Genomic DNA, 21,669 nt, shown 5'->3' with positions numbered 1-21,669 from the left:
GGTGTGTGAAAGCAACGGTAATAATGAACCTATTTTGGATATGGTTGCGTTTCAAAAACTTTATACAATCTACACAATTGACCTGAGTTCTCAAAAGGAAACTATAAAGTCTAATAGAGTGGATACTTCTCTATACATTGAAAGAGGAGAGAATGAAGAAGTTGATGCTTATTGTTTGCTTTTGGAGGAAACAGAATTACAGATTAATACAGATAATGGTGTTATGATTAATATCACATAGGTTTTTTCTCATAAATAAATGGTAGGGGTATATGTTAATCAAATCAATCTTGATAAATTAACATCTTGTATTCAAAATCAAAAGCCTTGTATTATTAATGTTAATACATTTCAAAGAAAAGGAGCTGTAAGAATTGATGTTTTACTCACAAGAGAGCAGGTGAAAACACTAAATGATGTTGGATCACTTAAAATTAAAATGACAAAACCTATGTTAAAGAAATATTCAATAGACAAGTCAAGAGGAGGATTTCTCCCATTTCTAATTCCTTTATTTGCTGGTTTAAGTGCGGCGGGAGCATTGACTGGTGGTATTTCAGCAGCGATAAAAACTGCTAACGAAAGGAAGGCACAACTAAAAGCTCAAAAAGAATTGGAAAGACATAACAAGGAGTTGGAGAAACAAATTAGTGGAAGTGGTGTAATTGTAGATTTTGCTCAAAAACTTGAAAGTCTACCTGATAAAGCTAGATTGTTAGTTGGAGATATGCTTTCCTCTATCGCTCAAGCGGGTGTTAAACTAACTAAACGGGGTAATGGATTGTATCTTTCTCATAAATAAATGGATAAATGGTTTAAACAATTTGGAAAGAATACAACGTCAAATATAGAACTCGCTAAGTATTGTAAAACACTAAAAATTGATAATGTGGTTATTTGTATGAGAGATGAATTAATACATATAAATAAGAATACAAAGAATATTATTATGAATTTAGACACACAGAATGGTTCTCATTGGGTTTGTATTCATAATAGTCAGGATAAATATTATTTTGATAGTTATGGTATGCCACCACCTGTTGAAGTAATACAATTCTTACAGAATGGTGTTTATCAAACATTTCAAGTTCAAGAAATTAATTCTAAATGTTGTGGTCAATTATGTTTATATGTATTATTTAAACTCAACAATAATGAAAATTTTTATGATATCATTTTTAATCTAATATAAATGACATGTTGGAAAAGATGGTTCTATCTTTGGAAAATCCTCTCAGGATATTGATTTATCAAATTATTATACAAAGGCACAGGCTGAACGACAAAAATATAGTGTAAGTAAAAATATTAATATGAAGAATACTTATAAATTAATCAATTATCCAAACCCTACAGATGCGAATGACTTAATTAGATTAAGTGATTTATCACAATATATATTTTTAAAGAAAACAGCACGTTTTGTTAAACAAGTAAAATTTACAACCACAACACCTGGTTATACTGACCATACACCTTTCCTCATTGAATTTAACTACCTGCTTACAATTGAATTTTATAAAGAAGGACATTTAGTTAATATGCGAATTAATAAATGGGGGTATGATATGTCTGATTTAGGGTATAATTGGTCTTTTTCAATAAACATAGAAGACCTACATGATTTAAATCAGTCTCGTAAAGAAGAATATTATCCACTTGGTGAAGATAAGGATTTATGTGGAAGTACAATTAGCAAACAACAAATACGTGATTTTAAGAAAAGAAAAATATATGATAGTATAGCGATGGTTCGCATGACAAAGAAGGAAGGTAATGAGATAAGGATAGAAAGCCGAGGAATACAAACCGATTTGGTAGTGGGAAGATGGGGTGGTATTACCTGTCATAATATTAATCTCACATATATTTCTGATACATAAATGGCAGGAAGAAGACTACAAGAGAATTATAATTTCTGTATTCAAGGATACCTACAAGAAAAGGGTGCTCGGTATTACATACCTTATGATTTGGAGCATATACATGGGAATTTTGTCATTAAAAACTGGCCTTATACTGATATTGTTAAACCCACAAATAGAGACTTGTTTAAAATATTAAATAAAAATGAACTTCTCAAAGTTATGAAATATAAAACTCTTTTAGAAATCGTCAACAAATCATATTGGTATCCTATTATGAGAAAAATAATTATAGATACAAGAATATCTCAAAATCCAGATGAGTATATGTATAATATTCTTTGGGGTTCAAACTCAAGGGTAGCAAGGGATGAGGAAAGAGTTGAAGAAGAGAAGGAGGAAGGAGTTGAAGAAGAGAAGGAGGAAAGAGAGAAGGAGGAGAAGGGGGAAAGGGAGAAGGAGGAGAGGGAGGAAAAGGAGAAGGAGGAGAAGGATGAAAGGGAGAAAAAGGAGAAGGAGGAGAGGGAGGAAAGGGAGAAAAAGGAGGAGGAGGAGAGGGAGGAAAAATATAAAAATATGACCATTCCTGAGATTAATGAAAGATTGAAGGTATTACGACAAATAAATAAATCTCAACGCACTGAAGAGGAAAATAAAGAATTAATGACTCTTCCGAACTTATTGGTTTTTAAATTTGCTATAATGAATTCAGAGCGCAGATATACAACATATAGTTGATGATGTTGGTGTTATTGACTTTAGTTAGTTTTATTTGTAAATAAATGGAGGAGAGAGTGAAGTCATTTCTAAGGATTCTTTATGTTTTAAAAATCAAGATAGAAATGTATATGTTGAAAACCAAAAAGGTTTTGGCACTATGTAGAACTTTTTCTCATAAATAAATATGAGTTATTGTCTCAAATGTAAAAAGAAAACTAAATCTAAAAATATCTCTTATGTTAAAGCTAAAAATAATAGAGTTTATCAAAAAGGAATATGTCAAGTGTGTGGTTCTAAAAAGTGTCAATTCATCTCTCCTAAAAGTGGAGGAGACATACAAAAGTTTTTGTCAGGTAGCAAATTTACAACAACTGGAATTCCAGGGGAATTACACCTTCCAGGGTATTCTTTCTGTGGCCCAGGAACAAACTTGGATAAAAGATTAGATGAGGCTGACAATCCTAAACCTTGGTCTAAACCTACAAATAGGGTTGATGAAGTGTGTATGAAGCATGATATTGCTTATGGGAAAACCACTACATTGACTGAAAAACATAAAGCCGACAGAGAAATGTTGTATAATTTGTCTTTGATACAAAATCCAACGTTGAGAGAGAAAGTTGATAGGTTTATTGTGAGAAATTTGATAAATGCTAAATTGAAACTTGGCCTTGGTTATTCACCCTCAAAAAACTATTAGGCTCTCATGATGTCATCAAGACTGAGGAGCTTTTGGCTGATGAATTACATAAACCTATAATCACAAAGTTTAAAAGAAGGAAAGTTTATTCTAAATACACCGACCACATATGGTCCGCTGATTTAATCGAACTAAAAAATGATAAGGGATACAAGTATGCTTTAACCGTTATTGATTTGAGGAGTAGATTTGCTTGGGTTGTTCCTTTGAAAAACAAGAGAGGTTATACTCTGAAGTTAGCCTTCCAACAGATATTTAATAAAAGTAAAAGAAAACCAAAGAAACTGTGGACCGATGAGGGAACAGAGTTCTATAACAAAATATTTATGAAATTTCTTAAGGGGGAGGGTATTAAATTATACAGCACCTTTAATGAAGGAAAAGCAGTTGTTATTGAGCGTTTTAATCGTACTTTAAAAGAGAAATTATATAAAAAATTCACACAACTCGGTTCCCAAAAATGGGTGTATTTTATTCAGGATATTGTAGATAATTACAATAATACAGTTCATTCATCAACAAAATCAAAACCATCAGAAACATTTACAAAATTAGAATATGAAAAGGAGATTAATTTGAGAAAGCCCAAGTTCAAAGTTGGTGATATTGTAAGAATATACAGATGGAAAAGTCATTTTGAGAAAGGTTATACAAAGAGATGGACTAATGAATTATTCAAAATCGTTGATGTAATGGATACTATGCCTTGGACTTACAAATTATATGATATGAATTGGGAAGAAATCTTGGGTTCATTTTACTCACAAGAATTACAAAAAACAAAACTGATAATTCATTAAACAACAACCATCCATACTTTCATCCACCCAGATTAGCTAATTTAATTAGTAGTAATAAAAAAAAATAAAAAATAAAAAAAATCATAAGCCACACCCACACAGACCCCACCCACAAACCCCACCCACACAGACCCCACCCACACAGACCACACCCACACAGACCACACCCACACAGACCACACCCACACAGACCCCGCCCACACATAAGAAAGCATTGGGGGCTTTTGATGATAAGAGGTTTATTTTAGAAAATGGAATTGATCGTCTCCCTTATGGTTATATAAGTATATAAGATATATATATATATAAGTGATAAGTTAAAAAGGGGGGTTAGGGATTTTAACGGGCTACCGCCACCTTTTTTACTATTATATAAATGATAGAACCAAGTATCAACCAGACTAAAGAGTGGAGGTGTAATCAACCTTGGTATATAAATGGAAAACATAACGAATGTGAAAAATATCAGATTCAAGAGGTTGAGAGAATCACTGGTCAGAAGGTTCTCAAGACGGATAAACGTATTCATTTGTTAAGTGGGGTAATGGAGGGTGGGAAGAAAAATATATTAGAGTGGAGTGAGAACTTTAATGGTTATCAATCGGATAATAAATATTATAATTTTAAAATGGTATGTGGGAGAGGAGGAGGTCAAACAAGAACCCTCCGTGAAACATACCACTTTATACTTTCACAACAAAAGGTTAAGGAACCTGTATACTTTATAAATATACTTGATGGGGATGAGTTCTATAGGAGAATGGAACTCTTAAAAAAGTTAGAAAGAGATAATATATTTATAGGCTCATTAGCAGAGTGGTCTAAGGAACTACATTAAGGGGGTAGTGGGGGGAATAGGGTAAAAATTACATGGAAGTGAGAATGATCATAGGTTCATAAGGCTAGAAGGATTATAGGTTCATAAAGGAAGAAAATCATAGGTTCATAAGGCTAGAAGGATTATAGGTTCATAAGGTGAGAAGGATTATAGGTTCATAAGGCGAGAAGGATTATAGGTTCATAAGGCGAGAAGGATTATAGGTTCATAGAGGGAGAAATAGAGGTGTTTATGATTTTTTTAAAAACAGGGGGGTAAATGACATTAGATAGGGATTTCCCATGTTAAACGGAGGTGTCCCAGAAGCAACATTTATCATCTACTTCGAGCTTATACAACTGAGTGAGCACCTCTCATTTTCTATTGTATAACCGATGGATATAGTAGTAAGGATATTTAATTAACAAAAAAACGTTAATACGGTAAAAACACAAGCCATAAGCAGGAAGTAGAACATGTAGTCATCTTGAATGACATGGATCTACACACTACAGGCTTACCAAACAAAGTCGGCTCCGTGCCGCACCTGGCCGGCCATGGTCTGGGGTACGTGGATGTGTTGACCGTGCCCGTAGTTTGGATGCATGCGGTGGGGGTGTTGTGGGGGTCGTTCTCGAGCTCTGCTATGGTTGCGAGGCAGGTGCATGTATGACAAAAGGATCAAAATTTCTAGCATTTGAGTAAAACGCGCTCACCGAACTATGGAGGCAACCGTTTACGTCCAATATAACATAAAATGAACACAACGAGCATGTCATTGCAATTCTCTTACATCCATCTAAAAAAATTGTAGACTTGGATTTATTTAACTTGAAACGTTGGGAGAGTAGCAATAAAAGTTAAACATTGAGCAAAAGTAGCGTAAAGAATGCGAGTGCATGCTACAAGGATCTGTGTACCTGGTTCGTGGCATTGCCCGCTCCCGTTCGATTTCCCGGAGACCCTGCTGTACAAGAAATTGCTGGTAAAGGTTTTGCCGAGGTGGTGCCGTAGGTGTGTTCGTAGGCCCCAAGCCACCCTGGGTGCCTACCCCCAGGCTCGAGACAGTTGGATGAGCCGCAGGTCCTAATGCTCGAGGAAGGTTGCTCGATAGTAATGAGTTATGCCCAGTGTTAGATAGGCCATAATCGTGCGTCGCAGCCTGCTGTGGTACCGGAGCCGGTGCCGTGGACGCCACAGACCCCGAATGGTGGTGGTGAGAAAGAGGATAAGTATGCTGGTGCTGGTGCGAATGTCCAGGCCTTCTCAGTGGACCGCCTGCAATGGAACGAAAGATGGAAGTGTGAATAAGCAGAGCAAAATGGGCAGTCTAAAATGGTACATCATGGAACTAACATTTTATATTCAAATTACACAAAAGCATCATGTTCAGTAGCGTTTAGTATACGCAGTTAAAAAAAAAAATCTCAAAGCAGCTGGCAGAAGCAAAATGCAGCAAAGGTTGAATACTGGAAAAACACTTGTGAAGATACTTGAATGGGACTATCAGAGAACAAAAGAAAGACGAATAAAACAAAAAGTATTATTAGAGCAACTGTACAAAACAATTGTTTCTTGCAATGAGGAAAAAGATGGTTGAATGCAAGCAAGACACGGTGCAGAGTGGGTGTCGCATGAGCTCGGCCCATCAAAGTATACCCGCCGTGCTCCCAGGCCTGCCAAGACCATGACGGTGTCTGCCTATGGTCCATCTGTCAGAGCACGCTGTGCATGCTCCCACGGAGCCGAGGGAATGTTAATCGAGACTCCTGCTGGCTGCCCTCATACCCTCACTTTTCCTTCTCTCCTTTCCCTCCAGTCACCAATAACCTGTGTACAAAGCATTCCTTCTTTCAACTCGTTCTTTCAAAGATCATGTCTTCCTCTGGAACCCATCTTATAACTCATTAAGGGCCCTCTATTTAATTCACAAATACAAAGAAATTTTCGCCTCCCTTTCCCCATTGTATTTGTTCCATACATGCCCCCTTCCTGAACATCCTCGCCCTTTTCTTCCACTCCTCCTACACATCCCCTTCTCTTCCTTTTAAATGTCTCATATTAGTCGCCTATTATAATCCCCGAAACCCCTCTCCATATTTCACAAACAGACGGAACCTCATGATATGTTGTGAACCTTTGAGCATCATTAAAATATCTCTACACGAGGTAATTAATTTATTGTTTTCCTATTATGCAAAATGCATAATATGCTCCTATGGGAGCGAGACATGGGTAATGAACGTAGAGCAGCAACGAAGGCTGGAAAGGGTGGAAATGCGAATGGTTTGGTGAATGTGCGGAGTGTCGTTGAGAGAGAGGAAGACAAATGATGAATTGCGAAAGATGATGGGAATAGAGCCTGTGATGGATGCTGTGAAGAGAAACAGGTTGAGATGGTTTGGTCATGTGTTGAGGAAGGATGAAAGTGACTGGTTGAGAAGAGTGATGGAAATGAATGTAGAAGGAAGTAGAGGATGGGGAAGACCGAGAAAAACTTGGCTAAAGATGGTGGAAGAAGAAATGCGGGCAAGGGGCATAACAAGGAGAGATGCAGAAAATAGGGCAAAATGGAGAAGATTGTAATGGGGACCGCAAGGCTAACCCCCGCTCTAGCAGGTAAAATGGCCTTAAAATGCATGTTGTTGTGTCTGTCTATTATGCAAAACGTTTGCTTTTGCAGTCATCTCCGAGTTGTCGTCTCAAAGTGTTTGGTCCTTCGAACCTGTCCAAACAAATGGGGTCATACGTCCTTGATTACATGAACCGCTTCTTCACATTCCCGGACAAAAGTCAAGAGTTGGTATTATCTTTCACCGTGAATGACATCGTTATCTTGGTGACAACACTACCCTCAAAACCTACGATTATCTGACGTCGAACTTCATTTTGAGGTCTTCTAGTTTTATGAGTACACCTCCAACTGTCTGTTTAAGCCTGCCATGAATCTCTGCCTGCCTGCCTGGTGCCCAGGAGCCATGAATACTTCCCCTGCCAGCGAGTACAAGTGGCAACAACTGGAAATGAAACTTCATGGTCGATGAAATTACCTGAACCCAAAGGCCACTGCAGCCAGGCCTCAGTGTCTGCAGGCCTCAGTGAAGCCTGTCCCATGCTGATATCGTTTTGAGTAGATCAAGTCCACAGGTGGCAAACTGTTCTTTATATTTAACCTTGTACAATTACTGAGTACCTGGGTGGGAGGACTTGGTAATTACCTCTACTGGGACTAAGGTGGACGGAAGTTATTTTTTCACACCCCTGTCTGTTTGCCTGTGAGCAGGATATTTTAAAACGTGGACAGATTCAGACAAAATTTGGTGGGCAGGTTGGGTGTGTGACAAGGAAGAATTGATTCGATTTTGGTGCAGATCTGGATCCAGAGCCAATAGTTTTTCAAATGATTCTTCACCGTTGAGAGATAAGCCCAAAAATGATATTCAGCATGATATTTCAAAGAGTTGTTGATGGATTATGACAAAAATTTGGTGGATGAGTTAGGTAGGTGACAAGAATAAGCTGATTAGATTTTGGTTCAGGTGCAGATCCGGCCTATCAGTGGGATACAAAACGTAAATTGTTCACCGTGGCGGAGGTATGTGCTCTATTTAATGCCATTCCAGTTCCCCATGGATTGGTCACCCAGCTAAGGTTTGTTTATAAAAAGCATAAAATCGAAATCAACGGGAGGCAGCAAGAAGAACGGCTCAAATGAGTCTTAAGAAGAAAGACAAAGAGTGCCAACCCAAGGAAATAGCCCACAACAGCCTAATCGCTTTCAAAAGGATATTTAACATGGAGATGCAACATTTCCAACCAATGCCGTGACCCCTGTACTGGCACAACACCAGAACTGATTTTTATTTAAGTCCCATTTTATGTTGAGAATTGAAACCTTGATGAGAAAACTCAATGAGCTATCGATCCCCCACAATTTAAACCCCTCCATCATTCAATATATGCCACTATAAGTACTGTATTTATTTAATAGCATGAAAAACGGATTAGTGCCAATTTACCACCGGAGGATGTGAATAAGTACAGTAAATGAAATCGTCGATCATAAAATGAAAAGCAAGACTTATCATGCACACTCAAATCAGAACCTTTACCACACCATTGTGGAATTTCCAAAAAAAAACTAGAACGCCATTCTTCGACGTCACGACGTCGACCGATATGCCTCCGTCCACATTATTACACCATTATAATACTTGTACCAAGTTTGATTTAAATCCATTCAGCTGTTCTCAAGTTCACATTTTTACCTAGCATGACCTCTGACCTTTGATCTATTGATGCCACAATCCAATCAGTTCATCTTTGCATCATATATGCTTTTACCAAGTTTGTTCAAAATCCCATCACTGGTTCTGGTTCTGGTTCACGAGACTTCGTCAATGGAGGCATAAACTTTTTTTTTTTTTTTTTCTTTTTTTTTTGTATACTGAATCGAGGCTCGTGAAAGAGCTGACAACCGCGAGGGAAAGACAGCACAGGGGGACCACGAGGGAAAGACAGCACAGGGGGACCACGAGGGAAAGACAGCACAGGGGGACCACGAGGGAAAGACAGCACAGGGGGACCACGAGGGAAAGACAGTACAGGGGGACCACGAGGGAAAGACAGCACAGGGGGACCACGACGGAAAGACAGTACAGGGGGACCACGAGGGAAAGACAGTCAAAGACAGGGAATCAATTGATGAGATTTCCAGCGATGACGAGGAAACCGACGACTTGGATGACTAATCTCAAAACACTCACATACCTGGCACTCTCGTTGTTTGAAAACTGCCCACTTTGTATTTGTTGCGTTTATTTGCCAGCATATTACGTTATGTTACGTCCCTGAGAACGTTCATTTTGTGGATATCTGACTGTTATCGTGTTTTTGTTTTATTCACAAAAGTTAATAATGCTTATTGGAGTTAACGTTAGCTACACTTGTCCAAGCAGATTGTTTTTATTATCTCTGAATGTGCTATAATGGGAAAATTATAGCGATTTCTTTATTTTAACAAATTTATGGCGGCCATCTTGGATTATGGTGACTGCATATGCATTAAAAATTCGGAAACAGCTGTTTTTGTGTACACTGTGAAAATAGGAAGAAATTTATTTGCTCCTTTTATTGGAGCTCTGCTCCAATACTGCTCCTTTTATTACTGCTGCTCCTTTACTGCAGGTTTACTGCAATCCGAATACTGCTCCTTTTATTAATAGAAGTTTTTTTTTACGGCGTATCCCATAGGGCAAAGCCATCTAGAACAGTGTTTGTCCGTCTGTACGTATGTATGTATGTATGTATGTATGTATGTATGTATGTATGTCCCCTCAAACGTATATCAATCAGAGCTGAGGATCTGCTCACATGACAGGGTAATGTGATTAGGTCTGATGTCGGTACGGCGGCTGACTCTCCACACTCCGCCATTTTGATTTGTATGCCGTTCAGGCCATACATATCGTCGAACCTGTCATACAGTCACGTGAAAAACTGCTGAACTGAACTGAAACTGAAACTGAAGAAATAGGAACAAATTATTTGTAGGCATTTCAGGCTTTTCGCTTATGCTGTGCACAGGCTAATTGCCTAATGTTGATAGGCCTGTCTGTATGGCATTGCATATTTGATATAGCAAACATGCTGCAATTTAGAATAACGCACTTTTGCCTGGGAAACATAACTTGAGACACTTCACAGTGAAGATCCGTGCCGGATTTCAAATTAAGCAACAAGGAAAGATTTCCCTTTGGAGAAGTCTCACAAACTAGCACAGTGCATCAGGCCAAGAGTTAGCATTGTAATCCAGCAAACTCACATGTAGGTGGCAGAAGGTTGTGGCTTTGAGGCACCACCGGCTGACTTGTTGCAAGATGTCCGTATGCAACCGCTGAGTTAATGGCTGGATCCATCTGTTCGTGCCGTGGCTCAATGCGGGGCCGGGTTACTGCCTCCAAGACCAATGGCTCTACATCAGACAGCGGAGGCCTGTCAAGTGGAGGGATTGCTGCCAGTGGATCGTGTAGCAGACCATTAGACCTCAGGAAATAATTGTCACACCGTGCTGCATCTCCTCTATTCAGTTCAGTGATATCAGCTGGGGGCGGATGCCAATCACCCGCATCAGTCGTTCGGGCCAGTTGCCTGTTAATAAAGGGTGGTGCTGGGGGTGCTGGAAAGAGTGGTACTGGTGGTGGCAAGATTATACCGTCTTGCCATCGCAAGTGGGTGAGGTCATTGACTACACTGTTCCTCCCACCGATCTCACCATCCATATGTCGGTTAAAGCTATCCGATTCAGGCTGCAAGATTCCTCGAATGCTATGCCCACTGCTACTGCCAATGTTGACACCAGCACACCTTTTGGCACCCAGCAATCTTTCATAGGAAGCCGATAGACCATGCAAGTTGCGTGTTTGGACTGCTGGCTGACCAATCAACCACTCCTCATGTGTAGAGGGTCTAATGGTGCTGCCAGAGCTCCATCCCTGAAATCGGCAGCGTGGATTCTCTGCCTGACTGCACGCCAATGGAGATCCAGGTATAGGGCCTGCATTTTGAATCTGACACCCGGAGGCAGAGTTGCTGAGATCCACTGGGTCGGTCTGCTGTAAAAAGGGTGGGCACACATCTGGGTTAGAATAAAGGAGAGTGCATGGTGCCAATCTTAAGTGCAGTACATACAATATATTCATCAAATAACTTTGTGATGCTGGCAATCACATTCATTGGGACAAAACACCAAATGCTTCTGACTATGAAAGAGATGTGGGTAAAATTCACAAATAAGAAAGAAAACAAAAATTAATTGATTTTAAAAATAACGAAAACTGTAGACTTGAAACATGGTCCCAAGTTTATCCCCACAAGTTTCCAGACTGGCCAGGAAAGAACATTCTATCAGAGAGGTTGATAATATTTTTCATCATCATCCTCGACTTCGACACTATTTATCTAACGTCTCTTTAGCCACGTATCTTCTCAAAACCAATGTCCACCCTCCTCTCCTGAAAACCTCTCTACAGCAGCAATAACAGCCAAATATCTTTACCCTGATCTCAGATTTCAGTCTGGGGAAAAGGTAGGCGTCTGAGGGAGCGAGATCAGGTGAATAAGCAGGATGTAGAAGAATTCAGAAGGCATAATTCTTTGGAGTATCCACTGCAATGTGTATGGGATATGCAGATGCATTTTCTGGGGAAGCCAGACCCTTCTTGGGAGCTTTCAGTGGCAATTTTCATGATATATTTCCGAAAATGGCTTAATTTGCATAATTTGGCCATTAATAGTCAGGTGTTTATGCAGAAAGTCCACCATGACAATAGCGCATTACGCATTAAATAGCGCAAAATAGCGCATTAAATGTGGGTTTCCCAATTGCACTGTTCATCTTTTAAAAGTGCTTTAAATGAGTTTCCAAATTGGCCTGCTACTGGATTTTGGCGCAGCTAGTGACCACAATGCGGTCATTCTTGTTAATAGATAAATGAAAAATAACAAAGACTTTCTCTACAAAATACTCAATGCAACTCACCATGTAATAGCCAACATCGTTAAAAGTACTGTACAGTAGTTTCCTTGTTTCTAGTTTCTAAATCTAGTTTCCTTGATGACAATTTTTTTCCTGTTCCCTATTCTGTCATCATGCCTGCTGCCACAGAACTGTGAGATGACTTACAGATTTCAGATTTTTCATGGAGCATGAAATCCCACCACCTTTCTTGTATCTGTAAATATCATGAATGATGTATTGATGCAAATGTGTAATGTTGCCAAATACAACACCAGTGTGAGACATGGCAGGAAAGACTGACTCAATTACGGGAGTAAAAGACTTGCAAGACCAACGTATAAGAAAAGACAACAACGATGTGCAAGCTGTGTGTTTAAAACATGGTGAACCCATTTGAGGAACACAGCAAACAACTCGTGCATCTATCTTCTGTTGTTTTTGCTAGTACAGATGTCACAAAGGACATGCTTGGGGCACTGCTGCAACTGAAGAATACTGTCGTGCGATTGCCCCTCGGTTAAGACCGGGAAAATTGTGGATGGCCAAAACGAGCTTTAACTCCGAGGCGACGTTCAATGGCGGATTTCGCTATACATATGCGTGGGGTAAAGAAGGAAAGAGGAAGAAGAAGCGGCGAGATTTACCTGACACGATCTCCCCGGGCAGTCTTCAACCTGCAGGAAATTAAACTCACACGAAACGGAATTATGTACCAAAATAAACGATTTAGTATACGGATGCCGATAATACAAAATAAAATGCGCCTGTATAATCCCTCTAACTGGAGCGCTCCTATTACAGACACACACACGTACAAATGGGGAGGATATATGGAAAATAACCGTTATGTGCGCGTTTGTGTTGGCTTAGCTGTGTCTGTAGTGTCCGGGATAGTCAGGGATGGTCAGCTCCAAGCGCACAAGCCCGCCGCGGCTTCAATGTTGGCGGGAAGAAAGGCCTCGATCGATGCGCCCCCGTTCACCAAGCCTCGATACAACCTCTCGCGCCAAGCGAGCGAGTGGCGTGCAACCCGTCTCTACAACCGGGCAATCTCCTCCCAGATTCGGCACGAAGTTGCGATGCACTCAACGTTTGGGTCGCAATGGAGAGAGTCGAGGTGAAGGAAAGCATAAGGGCAGGAGCGAACGAGGTCCAGGCATTCAGGTCTCTTCAAACGAGCAGGGACGAGGCAAGGGCAGGAGAACAAGGGCAAGACGGAGTCGAGACAGAGGTCTGGGCAGGATCGATCCAGGGACGAGAAGCTGGAAATGTCGGCACACAACCGTTCACCACCAAAGTCCGGACCAAAGAGACAAAATGTCCGCCACTCCAAGTATCTTGTCTGGGCCGCTCTGACGTCATCCAGGCCTCTTACCAATCCACGAGTCCCCTCCCACCAGTCGTGCGATCCGCCCATCAAACCCTCGGTGTCAATCTATCGTGAGGTGGGCGTGGCCTCAGCCTGCCTGCTCGATGTCTGATCGCCATGGTGTACCACTGCGCGGCAGCTTGCTGTCGGTCTTTTCGGTCAGTCATTGTGGCGGCGGGGGAATTAATTAATGTGGTGCACTAATGGGTCTAGCTAATGTATGTGATGTGTTGCCATAAGGGACAAATGGAATGATAACCAGGTCTGACATATGGGGGAAATAGCATAATCCCAACAACTATTTAACATGCCCCATTCCTCGTAATGGGGAGTAAGATACACCTTAATCCGAACAAACAGGCTAGACGGGTCCTCTACTTATTTACATCGAAATGGTTCTTGCTACCCACGACAACCGGAGCATCTACCTATGCAGATCTACCTAAATCTATATATGCCCCTACCCCAAAATTCATAACAATACATTAAAGACCGACTACAAGAAGGTTCTAATGATCTGCACATGACAATCCAAACTAAATGAAATAAAGACTCATCAATAACTACAAAGAAGTCATCAAACTGGATCGACAAGGCCAATATACTGAAACAAGACAGGAGCCTCTTTGTAAAGTTGCTTGCCGCTTCCAAGGACAAGAATGTTGATCTGCAGGAACTTGTAGAATATTTTCTGTTTAAATCCATTAGAATTAGCTAATGAGAATGATGGCATTGCGAAAACCAACAAAGCCAGCTTGATGCATCATTTGGAATTCGTAGTGGAGCCATCACCAGTTGTTGAGTCAGTTCCAAAGAAGAGCATTTAGAGAGGGAACAGCATGGCCTTAATTCAAGAACCAAGTAGCCAAATTCACACACTCTCAATATTTGGTGACCTGGCAATGTGCATTCTGAACAAAGTTGTGACCCTGGCTACTGACTTGTATTCAGAATAAATCCACTTTGTCACAGATCGTTATCCAGCTGTGTCCATTAAAGGTGCTTAGCTTAATTGGGAAAGAGAGCTGCAAGAGGAATGCAGCGGATCAAGATATATATATATATATATATATATATATATATATATATATATATATATATATATATATATATATATATCAATGACCAAACGATTCCTTTGAAGTGGAAGAAGTAGTACATGACAGGCAGCCCAGACAAGGAAGAGTTAGTGGAGTTTCTGTTCAACATATGGAAAAAGACCGATCCTGAAAAAAATCTGAAACATCAGTGTTACTTGCACATGGAACACAATGGCAGGCCTTTCACACTACGTGTGGTAAGCTAGAAGTTGAAAAAATTCCACAGCTCAGATCATGAGGAGGCTGACACAAGACTTCCACACTGTGCATAGGAGCACAAACTCAACCTTCAACATCTTAATCCCAAGCACAAAATCCTGTCATCATCTGAAGTCCAGACACAGATGTCTTCATCATAGCCCTTGGTTTTGCATGAATGATGAGAAGCAGAGTGCTCTTTCACACATGAAAGGGAAGCATATCTTGAGCAATAGATGCCACAGCAATACGAGATCATCTCGGTCAAAATGCGTCCAATGCTCTGATTGGACTCCATTGTTTCGCAGGCTGTGACTCAGTGAGCACCTTTTATGATAAAGGTATGACAAAGGCCTGAAGTTGCCATTGGCTGAAGAAAAACATATGGATGGTTTCAAGGAATTGGGACAATGTGATGTATCAACAGCGCTTCAGGAAGAACTTGAACTGTTTGTCTGTATACTCTATGGCAGAAGGCAAGGCAAGAAGAACATTAGTATTGTGAGATGCATGTTCAGGATGGACTGCAAGTTCAAAGGTTCTCTCCCACATGGAACATGTCAAGAGAGCAAATTATCAGGCTGCCATACATCCATACATAGAAGAGACATTTAGCAGTTTGTGAATGCACCTAGCCCAACTCACCATAGATGGGCAATAGATGATGATCTTGCGATTAAATGGGAAAACATGTCTCCTGCTGCAGATAACCTTCTGGCAGCTATGAAGTGCCAATGTCAGAAAAGCAAATGTAGCATTGGGCAGTGTGAGTGCATGAAGAGCGAGAAAGGCACTCGGTAGAGTGCAAACCTCTGGCAGGCTGAAAATGTTATGTTTTGTGTCCCACTGATAGGCCGGATCTGAATCCGTAGCTGAACCCAAATCAAAGCAGCTTGTTCTCATCACCTACAGTAAGAGGAGGAGGTAACACCAACTTTGACCGCTTCCGGAAGAGGTTTGCTTTTATTAAAATATGTCTGGTAATTTATTTTTTATTTTGTATATGTACATGTACAGTACTTGACTACAACTGTCATTAATCAAACAAGACCAAAAGTCTAACAGCAGCTTGGATGGGCTTGTAAAATATTATAAACCACAAACACATATGATTCGTTTTTAAACAGTCACTAGTGCTGTCTACAACATTAAACAAATAAATTTGGAGGAATCCCGACATCCGTGAGGGAAGATTTAATTACAGAACTGAGGGAAGATCTACTGTAATCTACATACCCCACAAGAAACTCTCACTCTCTCTGCAGTGCCCTCTCTCCACCCCACCCCCAGGAGTACCTCTGGCTACGGCTTCCCTTCACTCCCACCTTTTATTCATATATGTTCTGTACTGTCTTCCAAACAGTGATGATTCCATTTACATCTCCCTGTCTGACAACACGGACCAACTTCTATCCACTCATCCCAACTCTCTCTTCCTCATATGTGGTGACTTCAACGGTCATAATGCCAGCTGGCTGGGTGTGGGTACAGTGTAGGTACATTTCACATCAGCCATGGCACCTCAGCAAAGGACTTCTGCAACTCACTGGGATTGACACAATCTGTCAATTACCCAACCCAGATCTCAGTCAACAGAGCATCTTGTCTTCTGGACTTGGTTATGACAAACTTCCCTGCAAATGTCTGCTGCTCTTCTTCTGCTCCAATCGGTTCTTCTGATCATGTGCTTGTTAAAGTAGACATCTCTCTGGCCATTCTCAGAGAGCCTCCTCAGCGTCGACGAGTCTGGCATTTCACTCAGGCCGACTGGCACGGTCTTCAAGCAGCCAAAAATCATCTGGACTGGTCTCCCATCTCTACCGCCTCTGACATCAACTCTTCCTGGGAATTCTTCCAAAGTAAACTGCTCTCTCTCTCTCTCTCATGCACAGATTTATCCCATCGAGTCTTCAGTTGTCATACCTTTCCTCCCATCCATGGTACACTGAAGCTCGTGGTGAGGCAGTTGCCATGAAACAACTTGCCTTCGCATCTTGGAAGGCTAATCCAACTGAAGGCAATCTCAGTTCATTTCACAAAGCTCGGAACAAGTGTGTGTCTACCATCAGGAGAGCCAGGAAAAAATATCTCTCTACTCTCAAGACTCAAGTCCCTGGTGTTGGGCTAGCGGCTAGGGTGCCGGCTTAGGATCCTAGGATCCTGGGTTCGAATCCCGGTCAATCGCTGAATTAACGCCAGGGGGGTTGACTCAGCCTGTCATCCTTCCGAGGTCGGCAAATTGAGTACCAGTTCACTGGTAATTCCCTGTGTGTCGCAAGGGGCGACTAACACGGTTGGCGGCAGGAAGGGCATCCGGCCGTAAAGCATTGCTTCAAAAAGGGGACCGAAAAACAACAACAACCACAGTTCCCGAAAAAGGCCAACCCCCGCTTGCGGGGAAAAAATGGCCTCTAAAGGTGTTTTTTTTCTCAAGACTGAACTCTCAAACCTGTCTCCCTCCTCCAAATCCTGTTGGCGTCTGGTCAAATCTGTTTCTGGTGTTTGTTCCCCTTCCATCCCCTCCCATACCTTGCTTGTTAAACTGCACGTGACACTGCACAGCTGACACTGCACAGCTGACACTGCACGTGAAAAAGCCGAATGCCTCAACTCTGTGTTTGCCTCAAAAGATTGTGTCCCAAACCCATCTCTCTCTCTACCCACCTTACCCAGTCAAACACAGCTGCTCCTTGGACTCTGTGTCCTTCTCGCCTGACAAGGTGGAGAAGTTTCTGTCAAACCTCGACACTGATTCTGCAACTGGAACAGACGGCATCAGCCCACGGGTCCTAAAATCCTGCCCTGCCGCTCTATCTCACCCTCTGTCTGTTCTCTTAACCCTCTCTTTCGCTCAAGGTCATCTGCCATCTGCTTGAAAATCAGCCAACATTACAGTTTTACACAAAAAAGATGCTAAAACAGATCCTTGCAACTACAGACCAACCAGCCTGCTCCCAATAATCAGCAAGGTCATGGAATCAATAATCGCTTCTGACATGAAATCCTTCCTCTTCTCCAATGGCTTGATCTCAGATCATCAATTTGGATTCAGACAAGGTCGTTCTACTCTGGACATGCTGCTTCTGCTGTCTCATCAATGGATGGAGGTCCTCAATGCAAAACAGGAAATCAGAGGTGTCTCCCTCGAAATATAACGTGCCTTCGATACGGTCTGGCACCCCGCCCTGCTCACCAAACTCTCCTCTTATGGTATCCATGGAAACCTCCACGCATGGCTTGTGGACTTCCTCACCGGTCGCAGTCAACGTGTGGCCCTGAATGGAATTCTCTCATCTCCCCTTCCTGTTCAGGCTGGAGTTCCTCAAGGCAGTTCCTCAAGGCAGACTTCATTAATGATCTCTCCGACTTTCTGGAAAATCCTCTCTATCTCTTTGCTGATGACTCCACTCTCTGCCGCTCCATATCTCAACCCTCAATTCTGCAGGTAGCAGCCTCTTCACTCTCTGCAGACCTGGATAACATTACAAACTGGTCAAACAAGTGGAACATGTCTTTCAATCCTGACAAATCTCACACTCACTATGTCTCTCCAAAAAGACCATCTTGACAACCATCCCATCTACTTTCTGAGAAATCCTCTCCAATAAGCTTTTGCTTTTGTCACTCAAGCTTTTGGGTCTCACTATCTGCCATGATATTTCCATGGAAAAACCACATTTCCAAGCTGGCCTCCAAAGCGAGTCGCCGACTGGGCATCATCCGTCGTGCGAAGTCCTTTCTGAGCACTTCTGAGCTCCTCACCACATACAAAGCTTTCATCCGCAGCTCAATGGAATACTGCTCTCCCCTCTGGGCTGGTGCTCCTGCCTCACACCGAGCTCGGCTTCATGTGGTTGAAACCAAAGCATTCAGAATCATTGGAATCTCCCACGATGAAGCTGATTCTGAGGGCCTTTCTCTCGCCGCAGGTAGGTAGGTGGTCTTTCTGTCTTATACCGACTCCTCTCCGGCCTTTCTCCCCCTGCTTTGTCTCCCAAATATTCCTGCCGGACGCACAAGATCTACCAGCAACCCTCTTCTGGTGAAACTGCCAAAATCAAGACTCTCTGCTCATCTTCACTCTTTCATTCCTCTTTTCTCCCACCTCTGGAACAAACTCCCACACTCTCTTCAATCTCTCTCCTCCCTCGAGGTCTTTAAAACAGCTGTTCACTACCAGCTCGTCTTCTCTCATCCAAAACCTTGATCTTTTCTACCCCCGTTAAAAACACCCCAAATCCACCTCTTTCAATCCCCAACTTATTTCCAGAAATTCCGAGTAGTGAAATTCCTCGTAGTCTTCATTTGCTTTATACCGTGTACCCCTTCCTCCTCCCCAATCCTCCCACTCCCACAGATCTTCCGACATTCCACAGATCTACTGTTGTGCTTGTGTGCTTCCCTCTCCCTCCCCCTCTTGTCTCCCCATCCCTTCATTGTATGTTTTATGTGTCTGTGCATGTTTTCATGTTCAATGTGTCAGCTCTTCCATGAGCCTCGATTCTGTATACAAAAAAGAAAAAAAAAATGGCTGGGTTAATAACATGCTATCAAAAAACCGAGGAGAATTCCTTACTTCCGCGGTTGTTAGTACCGTACACCGCTTATCATCGATTCATGAACCATGCACCACTTCAATCCATCAGCTTTCCATTCACGACATTGGGATTAAAGTGTTATGGTCATATTTACTATATTATTATTATTTTTACTATTACGAAAACGATACCACTGAAACGATACACGACTGTATTAAGAAACCTGGGCTTCATTTGTCCGAAGCGGCCCGAAGGTGAGGCATAAAGCCCAAGGCCTATACATACTGTTTTGTTGAAAGATCCGTAACGTCTTACGCGGTGGTGAGGTGTTTTGAATTACGTGGTGGTGAGGCGTTTTGAATTAGGTGGTGCTGAGGTGTTTTGAATTTCATGGTGGTGAGGTGTTTTGAATTTCATGGTGGTGAGGTGCTTTTAATTTCATGGTGGTGAGGTGCTTTTAATTTCATGGTGGTGAGGTGTTTTGAATTACCTAGTGCTGAGATGTTCTGAATTATGTGGTGGTGAGGTGTTTTGAATTACGTGGTGGTGAGGCATTTTGAATTACGTGGTGGTGAGGCGTTTTGAATTACGTGGTGGTGAGGCGTTTTGAATTACGTGGTGGTGAGGCGTTTTGAATTACGTGGTGGTGAGGTGTTTTGAATTATGTGGTGGTGAGATGTTTTGAATTACGTGGTGGTGAGGTGTTTTGAATTATGTGGTGGTGAGATTTTTTGAATTACGTGGTGGTGAGGTGTTTTGAATTACGTGGTGGTGAGGCGTTTTGAATTACATGGTGGTGAGGTATTTTTAATTATGTGGTGGTGAGATGTTTTGAATTACGTGGTGGTGAGGTGTTTTGAATTACGTGGTGGTGAGGTTTTTTGAATTACGTGGTGGTGAGGTTTTTTGAATTACGTGGTGGTGAGGTTTTTTGAATTACGTGGTGGTGAGGTTTTTTGAATTACGTGGTGGTGAGGTGTTTTTAATTACGTGGTGGTGAGGTGTTTTTAATTACGTGGTGGTGAGGTGTTTTGAATTACGTGGTGGTGAGGTTTTGAATTACGTGGTGGTGAGGTGTTTTGAATTACGTGGTGGTGAGGTGTTTTGAATTACGTGGTGGTGAGGTGTAATCATCCCAAACTTCCAGTCTGCACCTACCTCCCGCCCTGAGGGGTTATTTTTTGAATTATTTATTTTTCAATCGAAATCTTCAACCTAAATTGCTTATAATAATGTTATATCACAAACTCTACAAATAAATTTGCGCAAAATAATTCTTTGTATTATAATTGGTGTAAATCATGACAACACAGCAATTCAGGTACAGTCATTATCCTCAGCTAAAACAAGCCCGTTCCTCTGTAACGACGCGTGGTGAGGTGAGCGTAGATAGCCGAATCAGGCTCGTATATATATATATATATATATATATATATATAATATAATATATATATATATATATATATATATATATATAAATAAAAAAAAAAAATATATATATATATATATATATATATATATATAAAATATATATAAAATATATATAATATATATATATATATATATATATATATATATAGATATATATATAGATATATATATAGATATATATATAGATATATATATATCTATATATCTATATATATATATATATATATATATATATATATATATATATATATATATATATATATATATATATATATATATATATATATATATATATATCTATATATATATATATATATATATATATATATATATATATCTATATATATATATATATATATATATATATATATCTATATATATATCTATATCTATATCTATATATATATATATCTATATATATATCTATATCTATATCTATATATATCTATATCTATATATATATCTATATATATATATATATATATATATATATATATATATATTATATATATATATATATATATATCTATATATATATCTATATATATATCTATATATATATATATATCTATATATATATATATATATATCTATATATATATCTATATC

General features: G+C 40.4%; 1 protein-coding gene across 25 annotated transcripts in view; it reads right to left on the bottom strand.

Moving 5' to 3' along the window:
• Positions 1–21,669, bottom strand: part of LOC137420979 (uncharacterized) — a 136,910-nt gene that overhangs the window by 52,252 nt on the left and 62,989 nt on the right. For 13 of the 25 annotated variants that reach the window (XM_078772103.1, XM_068106550.2, XM_068106555.2 and 10 more), the window contains 3 exons: positions 10,730–11,519; positions 5,826–6,183; positions 5,427–5,549 (listed from right to left, as the gene is read on the bottom strand). In XM_078772103.1, coding sequence (XP_078628229.1) covers positions 5,427–5,549; positions 5,826–6,183; positions 10,730–11,519 — 1,271 coding nt within the window. The remainder of the gene's footprint in view (positions 1–5,426; positions 5,550–5,825; positions 6,184–10,729; positions 11,520–21,669) is intronic. The other 12 variants (XM_078772102.1, XM_068106552.2, XM_078772100.1 and 9 more) reach the window with 2 other exon arrangements.

This window comes from Myxine glutinosa, chromosome 2, assembly GCF_964187855.1.
Source record: "Myxine glutinosa chromosome 2, kmMyxGlut1.1, whole genome shotgun sequence".
Taxonomy (NCBI): domain Eukaryota; kingdom Metazoa; phylum Chordata; class Myxini; order Myxiniformes; family Myxinidae; genus Myxine; species Myxine glutinosa.
This window is presented reverse-complemented; position numbering and strand designations above follow the sequence as displayed.